The following is a 17,799-nucleotide window of genomic DNA, read 5'->3' as shown; positions in this document are numbered from 1 at the left end:
AGATCCTAAAAGGGAAGAACCTGCAACCTAGGATACTCTACCCAACAAGATTATCATTTAGAATTGAAGAAGAGATAAAGAATTTCTCAGACAAGCAAAAACTGAAACAGTTCATCAATACTAAACCTAATCTAAAAGAAATATTAAAGGGTCTTCTCTAAGTGGAAAAGAAGTAAGAACCTATAGAAAAGGGAAAATCCCAACAGAAAAGGCAAATACATAGTAAGGACTGAGGATCAACCACTTAAATAAGCCAGTATGAAGATTAAAAGACAAAAAACTGTAAAAGCAACCATAGCTACAATAAACAGTTAAGGGATAAACATGAAGAAGTAAAATATAACATCAAAACCACAAAATGTGGGGGAGGGGAGTAAAAAAACCTAGGATGTTTAGAATATGTTTGAACTTAAATGACTGCCAGTTTAAAACAAGTAGGTATAGGTCAACATATATGAACCCCATGGTAATCACAAATCAAAAAACTACAACAGATAACAAAAAATGAAAAGAAAGGAGCATAAGCATACTACTAAATAAAATCACTATACCACAAAGGAAGAAACAAAAAGAATAAATGAACAGAGAACTACAAAAACAACTGGAAAACAAGTAATAAAATGGCAATAAGTATATATCTATCAATAACGACTTTAAATGTCAATGGACTAAATGCTCCAATCAAAAGACATAGAGTGGATGATTGGACAAAAACAAGACCCATCTATATCCTGCCTCCAAGGAGACTCACATCAGAGCTAAAGACACATACAGACTGAAAATGAGGGGATGGAAAAAGATATTTCATGTAAATGGAAAAGTAAACAAAGCAGCGGCAGCAATATTCCTATCAGCCAAAATGGACTTTAAAACAAAGGCTATAACAAAAGACAAAGGAGGGCATTCTATAATGATAAAGGGATCAATACAAGAACAGGATATAACATTTGTTAACTTATATGCATCCAAGACAGGAGCACCTAAATATGTAAAGCAAATACTAACACACATGAAGGGAGAAACTGACAATAATATAGTAATAGTAGGAGACTTTAACATACGGACAGACCATCCAGACAGAAAATCAATAAGGCAACAGTGGCCTTAAATGAAACAACAGACTAGTTGGACATAATAGATACCTACAGGACATTACATCCCCAAACAACAGAATACACATTTTTTCCAAGTGCACATGAAGTGTTCTCCAGGATAGATCACATGTTGGGCCACAAAACAAGTCTCAACAAATTTAAGATGATAGAAATTATAAGCATTTTTTCCAACCACAACAGTACAAAACTAGAAATCAATTACAGAAAGAAAAATGGGAAAAGAACAAACACATGGAGACTAAATGACATGCTACTAAAAAAAGATGGGTCAATAAAGAAATCAAAGAGGTAATCAGAAAATACTTTGAGAGAAATAAAAATGGAAACATAACTCTCCAAAATCTATGGGATGCAGCAAAAGCAGGTTTAAGAGGGAAGTTTATAGTGATACAGGCCTTCCCTAAGAAATAAGAAAAATCTCAAACAAACCCACCACCTAAGGGAATTAGAAAATAAAGAACAAAGCCCAAAGTCAGAAGAAGGAAGAAAATAATAAAGATCAGAGAGAAAATAGAGATTTAAAAAGGCAGTAGAAAAGATTAATGAAAACAAGAGCTGATTTTTTGAAAAGATAAACAAAAACTGATAAACCTTTAGCCAGGCTCACCAAGAAGAAAAGAGAGAGGACCCAAATAAACAAAATATGAAATGAAAGAGGAGAAATCAAAATCAATACCACAGAGATACAAAAAATCATAAGAGGATACTATGAATAGTTATATTCCAACAAACTGGACAACCTAGAAAAAAATGGACAAATTTCTAGAAACATAAAAATTGCCAAGACTGAATCAAGAAGAAACAGACCATCTGAACAGACCAAAGACTAGTAGTGAAATTGAATTTATAATTTAAAAAACTCCCAGGAAACAAAAGTCCAGGACTGGCTCCACAGGGGAATTCTAGCAAACATACAAAGAAGAGCTAATACCTATATAGTTTAATATTCAGAAAAACTGAAGAGGAGGAAATACTCCGGCCACCATTACCCTGATACCCAAGCCAGACCAAGACACTCCAAAAAAAGAAAATTACAGGCCAATTACCTTTGATGAATATAGATGCAAAACTCCTCAACAAAATATTAGCAAACTGAATCCAACAATATAAAAAAAAAGGATCATACACAGTGACCAAGTGGGATTTATTCCAGGGACACAAGGATGGCTCAATATTCACAAATCAATCAATGTGATATACCACACCAACAAAAGAAAGGATAAAAATCACATGATCATCTTAATAGGCACAGAAATAGCATTTAATAAAATTCAACATCCATTCTTGATAAAAACTCTCATCAAAGTTGATGTAGAGAAACATATCTCAGCATAACAAAGGCCATTTATGACAAACCCACAGCTAACATCATATGCAACAATGAAAAGCTGAAAGCCTTTCCTCCAAATTCAGGAACAAGACAAAGATGTCCACTGTTGCCCCTTCTATTTAACATAGTATTGGAAGTCCTAGCCACAGCAATCAGACAAAACAAACACAAAAACAACAACAAAAAAACCACCAAAGAAAGAAAGAAAGACATCCAAATTGAAAGGGAGGAAGTAAAACTGGCACTATTTGCAGATGACATGATACTTTATATAGAAAACCCTAAAGACTCCACCAAAAAACTGTTAGAACAAATGAATTCAGTAAAGTTGCAGGACACAAGATTAATATACAGAAATCTATTGCTTTTCTATACACTAATAATGAACTATCAGAAAGAGAGAGTAAAAAAAAATTCCCATTTAAAATATCATCAAAAAGAATAAAATACCCTATACTCTGAAAATTGTAAAAGACTGATGAAGGAAACTGAAGATGATACAAAGAAATGAAGAGATATGCCATGCTCTTGGATTGGAATGATTAATATTGTTAAAATAGCCATACTACCCAAAGCAATCTATAGACTTAATGCAATCCCTACCAAAATACCCATGACATTTTTCACAGAACTAGAACAAATAACCCTAAAATTTATATTGAATCATAAAAGACCCCATATTGCCAAAGCAGTCTTGAGAGAAAAGAACAAAGCTGGAGATATCACCCTCCCTGACTTCAGACTATACTACAAAGCTACAGTTACCAAAACAGATTACTACTGGCACAAAAACAGACAAATAGATCAATGGAACAGAATAAAGAGCCCAGAAATAAACCCATGTACCTCCCACGTACCTATGGTTAATTAATCTATGACAAAGGAGGCAAGAACATACGATGGAGAAAAGGCAGTTTCTGTGATAAGTGGTGCTGGGAAAACTGAAGAGCTACATGTAAAAGAATGAGATTAGAAAACTTCTGTACATCATATACAAAAATAAACTCAAAATGGGTTAAAGACCTAAATGTAAGACTGGAAACCATAAACCTCCCAGAAGAGAACATAGGCAGAACACTCTTTGACAGAAATGACTACAATATTTTTTTGGATCTGTCTCCTAAGGCAAAAAATAAAAATCAAACCAAAAATAGGTAAGTGGGACCTAATTAAACTTAAAAGCTTTTGCACAGCAAAGAAAACCATTGACAAAATGAAAAGAAAAGCTACTGAATGGGAGAAAATATTTACAACTGATATGAGCAATAAGGGGTTAATATCCAAAATATATATACAGCTCATAAAACTCAATATTGAAAAAAAAACAACCCAATCAAAAAATGGGCAGGAGACCTGAATAGACATTTTTCCAAGGAAGACACATAAATGGATAGCAGGCACATGAAAAGATGCTCAACATCACTAATCATCAGGGACATGCAAATCAAAACCACAATGAGATATCACCTCACACTTGTCAGAATGGCAAAAATAACACAAGTAACAAACGTTGGCAAGGATGTGGAGAAAAGGGAACCCTCGTACGCTGTTGGCAGGAATGTAAACTGGAGCAGCCACTGTGAAAACCAGTATGGAGGCTCCTCAAAAAAATAAACATAGAACCACCATATGATCCTGCAATTCCATTCCTGGGCATATATCCAGAAAAAACGAAAACACTAATTTGAAAAGATACATGCACCCCAATGTACACAGCAGCACTATTCACGACAGCTAAGATATGGAAGCAACCTAAGTGTCCATCAACAGACAAATGAATAAAGAAAATGTGGTACATATTTATGATGGAATAATACTTGGCCATAAAAAAAATTGGAATTCTGCCATTTGCAGCAACGTGGATGGACCTAAAGAATATCATGCTTAGGGGACTTCTCTGGTGGTCCAGTGGTGGACTGCCTTCCAATGCACAGGACACGGATTCGATCCCTGGTGGGGGAACTAAGATCCCACAAGCCGCGAGGCAACTAAGCCCGCAAGCTACAACTACACTTCAACTAGAGAGCCCATGTGCCGCAAAATACAGAGCCTACGTGCTCTAGAGCCCACACGCACCACAATTAGAGAAGAAAAAACCCACACACCACAACTAGAGAGAAGCCCGTGCACCACAAAAGATCCCGCATGCCGCAATCAAGACCTGATGCAGCCAAAATCAATCAATAAATATTTTAAAAAAAAAGAATATTATGCTTAGCGAAATAAGTTTTTAATTGTTTCACAGATATTTGACAGATATAGAAAAAGGATAGGCTTTTGTACACTTGGTATTAGAATGATTTCTTGTTCAGAGAATTACGAAATAGCACAATCATGTCACTTGAAGAAATCTTAATAAACAATTAAGACCAAAAAACCCGCAAACAAAAACAAACAACACTTACCAGTAGCATAGATGGCTTTGTAAAGCAAATAAATATTCATTAAAACTTTCAATGGGCTTCTCCTGTAGCACATAGTCGATGCGCTGGCCTCCATTCAGCATTCCCACATGGATGGGGGGTGCTTCTTGTTTAACTGCCACAGGGATCTCTTCTGTGCTAACATCTGGATACGGAGGAACCATAATAAGAATATAATAGCTTCCAGGGACTTCCCTGGTGGTGTAGTGGTTAAGACCCCACGCTCCCAATGCAGGTGGCCAGGGTTCAATCCCTGGTCAGGGAACTATATCCCACACACATGCCACAACTAAGAGTTAGCATGCCACAACTAAGGAGCTCGTGTGCAGCAATGAAGGAGCCCGCCTGCCACAACTAAGATCTGGCACACGAAAATAAATAAAATAAATTGGGAGACTGGGATTAACATATATATACTAATATGTATAAAACAGATGACTAACGAGAACCTGCTGTATACCACAGGAACTCTACTTCACTGTACAGTAGAAACTAACATAACATTGTAAAACTATACTCCTATAAAAAAAGGATAATCGTTTTTTAAAATAAACAAATAAATAAATAAAATAAATAAAATAATAATAATAAAAAAAATAAAAAAGCTTCCAGCCCTCCAACGTTGTCTTTACCTCCCCTCAGACTTCTGCTTTACCAAAGGATGAGCTACTCTGCTCAGAAAGCTCTCTCTCATCTTCCTCCTCTCAATCCCCCTAAAGCTTCTCCTCAAGCCACACTGATTTTATTCAATCCCTTTCTTCTTTCCTGTACCTTTGATAGCTAATTCCATTTGTCTTTGGTTTACAAACTAAATGCAAGCAGGGTTAGAACTCCTTAGGCAGTTGAAAACTAAAGCAAAAGAATGCAATATTAACTGTGAAATTAAGAGAAATGTCCTGGTAGTCCCCAGCCAGGAAAATAAAACCAACCCATGAATACACAGACACTTGGCTGTAAAACCCCGGCTCTGCACAGCGCAGGCGCTGAGCGTCACTGCCACATTGCCCGAGGGCGCGATGTGGTAAAGCCTCCTTACTAGATGCTCAGATTCTCTTGACACCTTCCCTCACAAATAATGTTTCTCCATAACATGTGGCTATTAGATGACAGAACACACCAGCAGAGCTGAAGGCCCATTAAGACTCATAGTATTGGTCCTAAACAACAGAAAGGAGAAAGAAGGAAGACCCTGGGAGAATAAGAAGCAGACACCATGGAGCCCCTCTTATCTGGTGCAGGAAATCAATGTGCATGTACAGTGTCACTGACCACTAAGCTTCTCTGTACATGATTCAGTTTCTGCTTCAGTTTCTTCTGCAGTTTCTGAAGCTTGTAAGGCAGGGTACTGAGCTCTGGTGAAAGACTTCCAGGCCATCCGCAGCGAACCTAGCAAGTTGTTCTTAAGGTCCATGCTCATCCTGGTCAAGCCATCTCTCAGTTCTGAAATACATATGAAAAAGAACATTCCACGGTTAACAGAGGTAAAGGGTTTGACATAGCTAAACAAAGTGAATGAGATCCAGTCAGTTTGCACAGACCAGAAGGTCTAGAATTACCAGGTTCTGTCCTCAAGACTCACCTAAGTGCATCCGCTTCCTGCCTTTATGATGTGGGATCAGCATTGGCTCAAATTCCACTCCTGGGACCACCATGGGTTCAATCCTATAGGCCACAGGATCAAACTACATAGGAAAAACAATAGCTACATGTACCTCTGCTGAAGAAAGATAATGACAGTCTCAGGAACTATATATCAGGCAAGATTAATTATAAGCTCTTTTTTTTAAAATGTAGTTGTTCTGCCACATCACTTCCACATTCATACTATTATAAATTTTCTCATTACTACTAGAATAATATAGAAAAAAGTAAATCAACACAATAGAACATCATACGCTCTTTACCAATAAGCCTTAATATTCAGGTAAAATCACAAGAGCTGTCCCATGCTTACAGGGTGATAAATATTGAAGAAACCTTTGCATGTTGGAAATCTGTAGTTGGGGTCAATTCTTTTTAGTCCTCGGACAGTAAGGAACATTCCAATGGGAGATCCAAAGGCAAAGAATATTTCTGGTTTATAGCTGAGTGGGGGGTATCTTACAGGCACCTGGAAGGAGGAAATAAAAGCATCTCTCATTAACAACAAAAGTTACACCTGTTCCCACCATCCCAATGGCAAACAGTAAAATAACCAAAGAGAATTAGTATTGTCACCTGCCCAACGCCAACGTCCAGACAGTCATCATTTCCAGTACCATTAGTACTACTGCAGAACTCTGATTCTTTGGGGATGTTAGGCATATTCGCCCCTGCAGGTGATTGCGGGGCTGGTCTATTAATACCCTAAAGAATAAAAAATAGTTCTGTGGCGCTGCTATGTAGTGAAAATATCCAAAGGATTATACAGTTTTCTACTGGTTTAAAAGGATGCTTGGGGAGGTTTTGAAATGACAGACAACAATTTTCAGAATAATCTCTCAGAAAACAAGATAACTGATGAAGACAAAAGTTGCCTAAATTATGAACTGATATCCCTCTGAAATGACGAAAGCTATACAAAGCCATCTGGGTAGCAGTTGAAACTTTACGCAACCATCATGAGAGAAAACGACAGCAGAGCACTGTGGAATGAATGCTGGGGGCTGCTGAGGAGTTCAATGAAGTGCTATGCCTTTCTAATCAAAGCAAGTAGTATGTCTCTATTGGCCTTAAATCAGAACTGCTAAAAGGCTGAAAAATAATTAACTAAGCTCTGGAAAGAAATTCTGTGGCCAAAAATACTCAGTGCAGAATTACTGTTACAAAGTGGTTATACCTTGAATACATTACGCTAAGTGAAAGAAGCCAGTCACAAAAGGCCACATACTGTATGACTCCATTTATATGAAATATCCAGAATAAGAAACTACATAAAGACAGAAAATAGATCAGTGGTTCACAGAAGGGAGGAATGGGGGAGTGACTGCTAATGAATATGACATGTCTTTTTGAGGTGATGGAAATGTTCTAGAATTAGATAGTGGTAATGGTTATACAACTCTGGGACTATACTAAAACCCACTGAATTGTATATTTTAAAAGAGTGAATTTTATGGTATGTGATGTGATGAATTATATTTCAATAAAGCAGTTATAAAATAAACCAAAAAAAAAAAAAAGGAAAAATATTGACTGGTAGAATTTCAGGGGAGATGAGACTTCTGAAGCGAATAACATTTTAAAGACATCAGTAAAGAAAATGTGTTTAATTTCCGAAAAGAGAGCCAAAGGTCAATTTTAAAAATTGCTTAGCTCCCTATACTAAACACCTCACAAAGCATAAGGACACGAGGAAGTCAAAAAAACGTTTCATCCTACAAGCTACATTAAGCACGTACCATTGAATTTTTTCTGCTCCTAAAGTAGTTTAATATCTTCTTTCTTGGTCCTAAGGGAATCCCCATTTCCTGAAGATCTTTGTCTGTACATAAAGCCTAAGCATAAAAAATCAAGTATCTTTCTTATTTCTAGGCAAAATAAAATCAATTAAATGTCCTATAAATAAATAAATAAATGTCCTGTTCTCTGGGAAGAATAAAGCCTAAGCACTCTGTTGTTCTTTGCTCTACACGACTAGGACTCCCTAGTGGTAACAAAAACAAATAAACAAGCAAATATCCACAGTACAGCTCTAGAAAGCATAACAGAAAACAACAGCTGGAAAAGTTAGTGGTCATTTATTCCTGCTCTCATGGTTTCAAAGCTGTGCTGTGTTTTAGTCTTTGCCCTATGGCTATATTAATATGGCTCCTCTGAACTTTGAACTCCCACAAAGCAAAGATCACTTTATATGATAAAAAAACACACAAATAATACTAAAGAGCATTACCAATGATAACGAGGTATTTATGACTAAAATGCTTCTAAAGAGCAGGCTCTTAGCAAGCAGTATGATGAAAAGAAACAATGAAAATACTGAAAATGGTATAAAGTTTTAAAATATTATTTTTACCAGAGCTTCCTTATCTACTTTCTCCTTCTCAAAGATACTAAAGAATTCAGAGAGCTGAAGTTTCTTCAAATCTTCTTCCAGTGTCAGTGTGTCTCCTTGTCCCTGATTCATGAAAATACTTGGCAAATCCTAAAAATTAAATTGTAAAACTCATAGTGTCTGAATTCATTTATATTTTTCTTTATTAATACTACTTTGCAATAAAGAAAAGTACTATGTAAGAGATCCACAGAGATGAACCTTAACTTTGAATAAACTGTCATTTATGTGAAATATAAATTAAGATGTGCTTGATCTCTAAGTTTTTGTGCAGTCAATTGAAACCTAATGTTTTTAAATAAATGAATGAGTGAATGAATGATTATCAAAGTATTCCTTATCACCATTAATAATACCTTCCCTGAGCTCTTATTAATGTTTAAGGACTGCTTTCAAACAGAATTTCTATAAACTGTATCAATTTGCATCCAATTCATTTCCTCATATGCAAATTCCATTTCAACTCAATGATTCTATAATTCTAATAACAGATCAGTAGTGCATATTTATAATGAAAAATAAGATACCTATAATTATTTTAGAATGTGGTAAACCTCTGTAGAAGCATATTACTATCTTGCTTCTATCGTCTAAGAATGACAGAGATAATTACAAGTCTGTTAAAATTAAAATAAATGTAAGTTTAATATTATGGTATGAGACTAAATGAAAAACGAAGTCTAAAATCTAACAATCCTTACTAAGAAAGAGTACATCTGAACATGTGAATTACCTTTTTATCATCAATATCCCCCAAAGAAGCTTTCTGATTTGTTAGGATATCAAACAATATAAGTGAACCTACAAGTAAAACAGAAGAAAGAAGGGACAATTTCAAGCATTAGCACTACACAGGTGTCTTTTATACAAAAAAATAATAAGCCAATTACCCATGAAGCAAAATCTATGAAGTAGGGAGTCTTTTCTTTCCAATCCTCCACCACCCTTCTAACCCCTTCCAAATTCTTCACCACAGACTAGTTCTAGACCTCTGAATCTGGTACTGATAAAAGACACTGGACTTCAAAAACAGGTGTCCTTAAAATGTGATAGTCCTCTCTGATCACATAGAATCCATTACCTAAACTATGACCAGCGATGGATACGCCCCCTTTGAAATCAGGGTTCCTCTGCAGAAAAAGTATATATAATCGGTTCATTTCAGAAGCAACTGTGTCCACAATAGTCTGACAGTAGGTGGGGCTGTTGTAGAAGAAGACATCCAGAATCGTGTCATTGGTGAAGTGCCTCAGGCGGTTAATGCTGGGCAGGGTTATTCGCTGCAAATCTCTGAAAAAATGAAAGATATTTTAAGCAGAAAACCTAAATACATTCCATAACCTCCTCTAAGTTATTATCCAAATTATACTTAGATACTTAAAGATACAAGGGACAACTATCAATTTATAGGGAAATACAGAGGACAGATAGACATTTTTAACGAAGCCAGGGGGATGCGACCAGCAAAATTCAGGATGTGAGAAACTCTACAAGACAGAAAACCTGGCCTCATCAAGAAAATAAGAGAAGGAAAGGTAATCAAGAGATTAAAAGAGACTTTAAAGACATCAACTAACTGCAATTTATGATCCCAGTTTAAAATATGTGTCTATGTGCATGTATGTGTGTATATAAATCATGATATTAGCCTGCGAGCCACAAGAGCCTGTGAGCCACAACTGCTGAGCCTGCGTGCCACAACTGCTGAAGCCCACACACCTAGAGCCCATGCTCCACAACAAGAGAAGCCACCCCAAGGAGAAGCCCGAGCACCGCAACAAAGATCAGACCCTGCTTGCCGCAACTAGAGAAGGTCGGCACAGAGCAACAAAGACCTAACACAGTCAAAAACAAAAATAAATAAATAAATAATAAATCTTAAAAAAAAAAACTAGGGACTTCCTAGGTGGTGCAGTGGTTAAGAATCTGCCTGCCAGTGCAGGGGACACAGGTCATTTCCTGCTCCAGGAAGATCCCACATGCCTCGGAGCAACTAAGCCTGTGTGCCACAACTATTGAGCCTGTGTGCTGCAACTACTGAAGCCCACGCACCTAGAGCCCGTGTTCCATAACAAGAGAAGCCACCGCAATGAGGAGCCTGTGCACCACAATTAAGAGCAGTACCCACTTACCGCAACTAGAGAAAGCCTGTGTACAACAACGAAGACCCAATGCAGCCAATAAATAAATAAATAAATACATACATATATTAATTAATTTTTAAAAAACTAAAAATAAATCATACTATTAGACAACTGTAAATTTGAATACTGACTATATTTGCAGATATTAAGAATTTTTTAGATGTGATAATGATGTTATGGTTATATATATTTTTTAATCCTTTAAGATATACAAACTGAAACATTTAACAGATGAAATGATATGACGTCTAAGATTTTATTCAAAAGTAATAGAGTGGAGGGACAGGCAGTATACGGCATAGGAAGGTATGGATGGATCAGAACTGGCCATGTGTTGAGGCTTATTGGGTTGGGTTCTCATAATCAGTACATGAAGATTCATTATATATGCTACTTTTGTGGACGAAATTCTCTATAACAAATTTTTTTTAAAAAAGATACAAGAGGCTTTTCCTAGAATTCTCAGCATTAAGGTTTTTGATCAGCAGTCAGATGATAAATGGAAGCTCTCTCTCAGCGCAGAATTTCTAAAAGCTGAAAGAAGGCGAGACTGCCAGATGCCAAAGGCAAACAAAACTCATATCACGCAAAGGAAAACCATGCTGACGTAGTCTAAATCTGCTTCAAGATAAAGCTTCTCAAAGCTCCCAGAAAGACTCTTCTAAGCTTCAACAGCTTCTGTAGTTCAGAGGGCTATGTGCCCCTAGTAACCTCTTAGCATCGGCTCATATATGAAAGAACATGAACTCTGTACACCTAGTAAAAGCAGCACCACAAAGGAGCATTTGGCACGTGGAATATGCTTAAATCATAGGGTATTAAGAACTGAGAGACACGGAATCAGAGAAGCCATTTCCAAGACCAGTATGGAAACAATGCTACTTCCTTTATCTACCAGAGAAGCATCTCCTAGTTCTATCCTAGAACTCTATTATGAACATACTTCTTTCTGGCGGGCTCACAGCAGAATATCCTTAATATAAGGCAACCTTCTCTGACATTACCATAAAGTTTGCAAACAAAACCACTGAGCTTGTAACTTAAGAAAGCCATCACTTAAAAGTCATTACACCAATTATACCTCAAGTTATAACCCTAATAATATCTGGGAATTTCCTTTTTTCCCCAAATTTGGACAAATATTATCTAAACATGATCACAAAAGGAGCAACAAAATACTTTGTGCATCTTGAGGTAGGTTGGCTTTTGACATCTTAAGATGGAAATGCTTATATAGGGACTTCCCTGGTGGCGCAGTGGTTAAGAATCCGCCTGCCAATGCAGGGGACAAGGGTTCAAGCCCTGGGCCGGGAAGATCCCACATGCCTCAGAGCAATTAAGCCTGTGCGCCACAACTACGGAGCCTGTGCTCTAGAGCCCGAGAGCCACAGCTATTGAGCCTGCGTACTGCAACTACTGAAGCCTACACGCCTAGCGCCTGTGCTCCACAACGAGGAGCCACCACAATGAGAAACCCGTGCACCACAACGAAGAGCAGCCCCTGCTCACCACAAGTAGAGAAAGCCCGCATGCAGCAACAAAGACCCAACTCAGCCAATAAATAAGTACATTTATTTGTTTTTAAAAAATGCTTATACACAATGCGGAGAAAGCTATGTTTGGCTTTATGCTAAAGAAATAATAAAGCTGTAATAGTAAACACTAATAAGCCAATAAAACATACAGGAAAGTCAATGGGAAGTTGCTGTATAACAAAGGGAGATCAACTCGATGATGGGTGATGCCTTAGAGGGCTGGGACAGCGAGGGTAGGGGGGAGTCACGGGAGGGAGGGATTATGGGGATATGTGTATAAATACAGCTGATTGACTTTGGTGTACCTCAAAAACTGGTACAAGAGTATAAAGCAATTATATTCCAATAAAGAGCCTAAAAAAAAACAAAAAACAAAAACAAAACAAAAAAAAAACATACTGGAAGAGGATACACACAACACCCTACTCCTAACCCGAGCTAGTTAAACAAAGGGACTGGTCAGCAATCCCTTTCCTGTTGAACAGAATTTTATATATACAATCAGCTATAGCAGAAGTGTTCCTAAGCATATCAATGATCAGAAAACATTACAATCACACTTAACAACTCAAAGGTGTAAAGTACTACTCACACATCCACACCGGTGGAATGCAAAGGACTGTGCCAGTTGACTGGGAGAAATTCTACCCTCCCAATCTGCTCATTTTCTTGGGCTTTCTTAAAATGCGTCTGTAGCAGGTTCAAAGAAACACTGCGAAAATCATTAACTAGAAAAGAAAAGTAACTTATGCATTAACAGTGAAGCGATCAATTCGTAGAATCAGGATCCTATAATTACACTACATCCATCTATATTTGCTTAGAGCACCTATTGTCTCAAGTCAAAAATAAAGGAAAAATTAATAGTGCATATAGGAAAAGACATTCCCTTAATACAGAACTGCTGTTACTATACAAAACATTTATATTAAAAAAAAAACACCCCACACACTAACTTCAAAACTTCTACTATGTCGGGGAACTGTTTCAATTTTTTAAAAAAAATCACTCGACTATGTCAATTGGTCTTGCTAGTCAGGTTCCTATCCTAACTTTCTGGTTCTTAGAAACAACCTTTACCCAATATTTTAGATTTTTTAAAAAATACACTGCTGCTGGAATTCATATTACATCAATCTTAACCTTCTAGGAGGTTTATGCTAGAAGCATTAGCTATTAAGGTCAGACTCCCAAATTGGGGCCATCAGACTATGAACACTACCTTTCAAAATCAGGTTATACTAATGACCTAAATATTCCAATTAGAATACCATGAAGTTTATCACAGTATGAACTACAAAAATGGCTGAAGCTTCTGTTACTCATTTAAACTATATTATCTTTATGGTCATATATTTATGGTTCCCTTTAAATTTAGATGGTTATAAACAAGACCATCATATCATAAAACAGTTGTGTAAGACTTGAGAACTTATTCACTCAAGAATTAGTAGCTAAGAGTATAAACCTATTAGCCTAAGGAATTTGCTAACACTTTAGGTCTAAGCCAGGAAGCTTGACTAACTTGTCACCTGTCTTTAGCTCTCCAAATCTTATTATGCAGCTAAGACAACAGACTAAAGACAACACTTTATCTCAGCTCACAGGAGCACTAACAGTCCCCTTACATGATCGAATCTGACACGCTTTGCAAACCTACCACACTGTACAATGCTTCGAAAGCGGAGATCACAAGCTGGTCCGATCCCGTGGACTACAAAAACCAAGTGATCTATTTGTAAAGGTTCCCCTACAAGTGAAATCATAAAGAAAAATTATGCTGTATAACCAGTCATGCATTCTAAAATCAAACATTCACAATGAACAGGTAATAGAAATGTGCAGATTAAAATATGAGCAGATCTTTTAAAAGACACAAATAGTCCCATATTTAACTACTTAGTAAAAACAGTGATTTTACTTTGCTTCTAATTTATTTTGAAATAAGTCAGTGAAAAAATTTTTCAAGTTTTTTAAACTTTTTATTTTGAAATAACTGCAATCTTATGGAAAATGTGAAAGAATAGTACAGAAACTCATGTACATTTTACACAGACTGAACACTTTAACATTTCCCACATTTGCTGATTTACTCTATGTGTGTGTGTATTCACACACATTTATTTTTCTGAACCATTTGGGAGCAGGTTGTATACATCATCAGGCTGCACATATCACATCTCTTTAACCCTTTAATATTTCATTATGAAATAAGAATATTCTCTTATATATATTTTAAGAATATTCTCTTATATAACCACAGGGCAGTTACCAAATTCAGGTAATTTAACATTGACAGAATACTTTTATCTAATATTCTATTTTTATCAATTGTACCAATAAAGTCTGGTATGTATTTGAAACCTGACATTTTAAACCCATCTTTTCAAATTCCAGTAAGTCTAAGACTGTCCAAGAGACATGCCATCTCCTCTGCAAGATGAAAGGAATTTTATAATCCAGTTAAATACATTATAAAACCAACCATAAAATGACCCTAGCTAAAGAGCAATGGATAACCATCAAGTCCTACTGAAAAATAGCTTTCCTTGGTTGAAAACCTTCAAGGACAGGAGTTACCAGGAATAAATTAATAAACAAGCAGGATGGAATCACACTTCTTAGAATTAGGACTAAATCAGTCCATTTGTACCTAGTGACTTCCTACTTAGTACTGCCAAATTTTTTGCATCCTGCCACATATACTTAGCAACTTTAAAAGAGATTTTTATACCTCTTAAGATTCTTAGTAGATGAAATAATACTAATCTGAATTTAGAATAAGCCCTTTTTTGATTAAAGACCATTTTTAAGCCTTGAGGTAATCTAAAGTCATAGAAAAAGGCCACAATTTAAGTCATAAACAAATAAGTATATCAGAAGATAAGAAAAAAATGAATGATTAACATTACCACAATGAATGTCAACGGAGATGTTCTCAACCCCTCTCTTCACTGTTCGAGGCCGGCCCTGCTCAGTGGGAGTTGAACCCCATTCATCAGACCCTGCGACTGGCTGGTAATGCACCATAAGCTTAAATGAAAAAGATCAGGGCAATAGAGATACTCTGCATTTAAGACACTTCTATGTATACATTCTGAGGCATAGGAACAGGCCTTTCAAAACATAACACACAGTCAAATCTCAACTGGAGTTTTGATATACAGCTCCTACAGCTTGAAATGAGAATCCTGAAAATACGTTAGGCTAACGTTGTACCCTTTAAATATCTTACTCTTTGTTAATTATACCTCAGTAAAGCTTAAAAAAAAAAAAAAGGAAAACGCAAATTGATCAGGCTAACAGACCTTTCAACAATGCCCTACACATGGAAGATGTGCCCACATAATGTGTCCGTTATTTTCTAAATCTACAGTGACATAATTTTCCCTAAGGAAAATTTTTTGTAAGAGTTGAACAAGTAAATAACAGTAGTGGCTACAGTTTTAGGTTTCTTAACTGTGAATGCAATACAAAATTTCCAAAGGTTATCCTATGTAGAATCCCTAGAAAAAAGAAACCAATTAAGTTCTCCTTAGTAAATGCAATTAACCTTTAGTCTCAACATCAAAGAAGGGCCTTAATTTGCTTTACCTTTGGATTGTGTAATATAATAATTTCTCTGTTGGGAGACTCCAGTTTCTTTTTCCATTCATCCAGAGTTACAGCAAGCATGTAAGTTTCCTTAAAAGAAAACACATTTCATTAGATTTCCCTAATGGTTTTTCTATTAAAACTGAACTTTTTTACAAGAATACTGCTAGATAAACAATTACAATGAGAATACCTTACTCTAATTTAACAAATTTATTTTAATTCTCTTAAAATGACAACAGATACCAGTATAGAACAAAGAAAAAATAATCACTTCTACTCTATCATCCATCTACACTGGAGATCATCACTGTATACATTTTGATATATTTCTTTCAATAATATTAATGCATGTATATTATCCATAAAATTAGGATTACATTACATATAAAACTTTCTCTTGATGTATCAAATTTATTTTAAAATTCTTTCAAAATTACAATAGATAATAGCATAGGACAAAGGAAAAAAATCAGTCCCAATTCCATCATCAAGACTAGAAATAATCATTGTTCACATTTGATGTTTCTTTCAATAATATTAACGTACTACTCCAATTTAAAGCAAATTTCAGAATATTTTCAGAGCAAGAAAAATAAAAGGCAAAAAAGACCAATCCTGTGGTCACAGTTTAAATACTAACAATGATCACCATTAGAGAAAAAATTTTTAAAGACACAGTAGTTTCCATAATATTTCAAAATTCGAAAATAAAACACTTCATCCTGAAACTAACTTGCAAAAAGAAACGCTATCAATTGTGGTGCAAATAAAACCAAACTCTCTCTGTAAATTCACAAAATAAGTCACAAGAGGAAGAAAAGATTATTAAATAAGAGAAGAAGAAAATGAGTAAAAAAGTGCCAGAGGAATACCTCTAATACTTGGCTGAAGCTCTCCGAGTACGGAATATACTTGTTATCTTTGTCTCCCTTGTAAAACCAGGTACATCGTCTCACTTCTGATGCTAGCTCATCCCAGTATACAGCGTACCGCATCCTCTCCCCCAAATGAACATCATATCTGCCCCCATCAGTGGGGACAACTCTATTACAATCTTTTCCTATCAAGGATTGGAAAGAGGAAAAGAAGTACAGAGGATAGCAAAATAAACCTCCCAAAATACAACTCTGAGTTATACTCTAAATAATGTTATAAAACACATGAATGATACATTTCTTCTTGGCTAAACTACTTCATAAACCTTCAAAATCATTCTTGGTTTTCATGAAACATGAAAACAATAATACCCAAACACTGTTTTGTTCTTTTTCTGAGGAGAGATAGTACTGTCCCTTAAAAAAATGTATATAAGAAAGCTTTTCTGAATCTTTTGCTTAAGAGACCAAAAGACAATTAATGACCATCATGACGACAAAGTAGTAACCAGCATCATTCTTGGTTTCACAAAAGAAAAAACAAGTGAAAAATTAAAGAATTCATTCATTTGCAATGTGACACCACCCCCCACCACACTCTTCATAAACAAAAACTGAAACATAAGAAACATTATTGGATAACTGTGCAGGAATTACAATAGGTACTGTTTTCAAAATACAGACCAAATTCTTGAATATTATAATTCGATGGATAGCAATGAAGACCTTCTATATAAAAATGCTATA

At 35.9% G+C, this 17,799-nt stretch overlaps 1 protein-coding gene across 6 annotated transcripts in view; it reads right to left on the bottom strand.

The window, feature by feature from the left end:
- The window catches only part of DDHD2 (DDHD domain containing 2), a 37,481-nt gene that overhangs the window by 17,771 nt on the left and 1,911 nt on the right, over positions 1-17,799 (bottom strand). For 4 of the 6 annotated variants that reach the window (XM_057697655.1, XM_057697653.1, XM_057697654.1 and 1 more), the window contains 14 exons: positions 17,050-17,237; positions 16,175-16,264; positions 15,493-15,613; positions 14,241-14,330; positions 13,173-13,308; positions 9,983-10,191; positions 9,635-9,702; positions 8,863-8,991; positions 8,249-8,344; positions 7,086-7,214; positions 6,823-6,978; positions 6,448-6,550; positions 6,138-6,308; positions 4,851-5,013 (listed from right to left, as the gene is read on the bottom strand). In XM_057697655.1, the coding sequence (XP_057553638.1) occupies positions 4,851-5,013; positions 6,138-6,308; positions 6,448-6,550; positions 6,823-6,978; positions 7,086-7,214; positions 8,249-8,344; positions 8,863-8,991; positions 9,635-9,702; positions 9,983-10,191; positions 13,173-13,308; positions 14,241-14,330; positions 15,493-15,613; positions 16,175-16,264; positions 17,050-17,237 (1,849 nt within the window). Of the gene's footprint in view, positions 1-4,850; positions 5,014-6,137; positions 6,309-6,447; positions 6,551-6,822; positions 6,979-7,085; positions 7,215-8,248; positions 8,345-8,862; positions 8,992-9,634; positions 9,703-9,982; positions 10,192-13,172; positions 13,309-14,240; positions 14,331-15,492; positions 15,614-16,174; positions 16,265-17,049; positions 17,238-17,799 lie in introns of those variants that run through there. The other 2 variants (XR_009047791.1, XM_057697658.1) reach the window with 2 other exon arrangements.

This window comes from Hippopotamus amphibius, chromosome 10, assembly GCF_030028045.1.
Source record: "Hippopotamus amphibius kiboko isolate mHipAmp2 chromosome 10, mHipAmp2.hap2, whole genome shotgun sequence".
Taxonomy (NCBI): domain Eukaryota; kingdom Metazoa; phylum Chordata; class Mammalia; order Artiodactyla; family Hippopotamidae; genus Hippopotamus; species Hippopotamus amphibius.
Note: the sequence above shows the minus strand (reverse complement) of the source record. Positions and strands in the feature narration are given on the sequence as shown.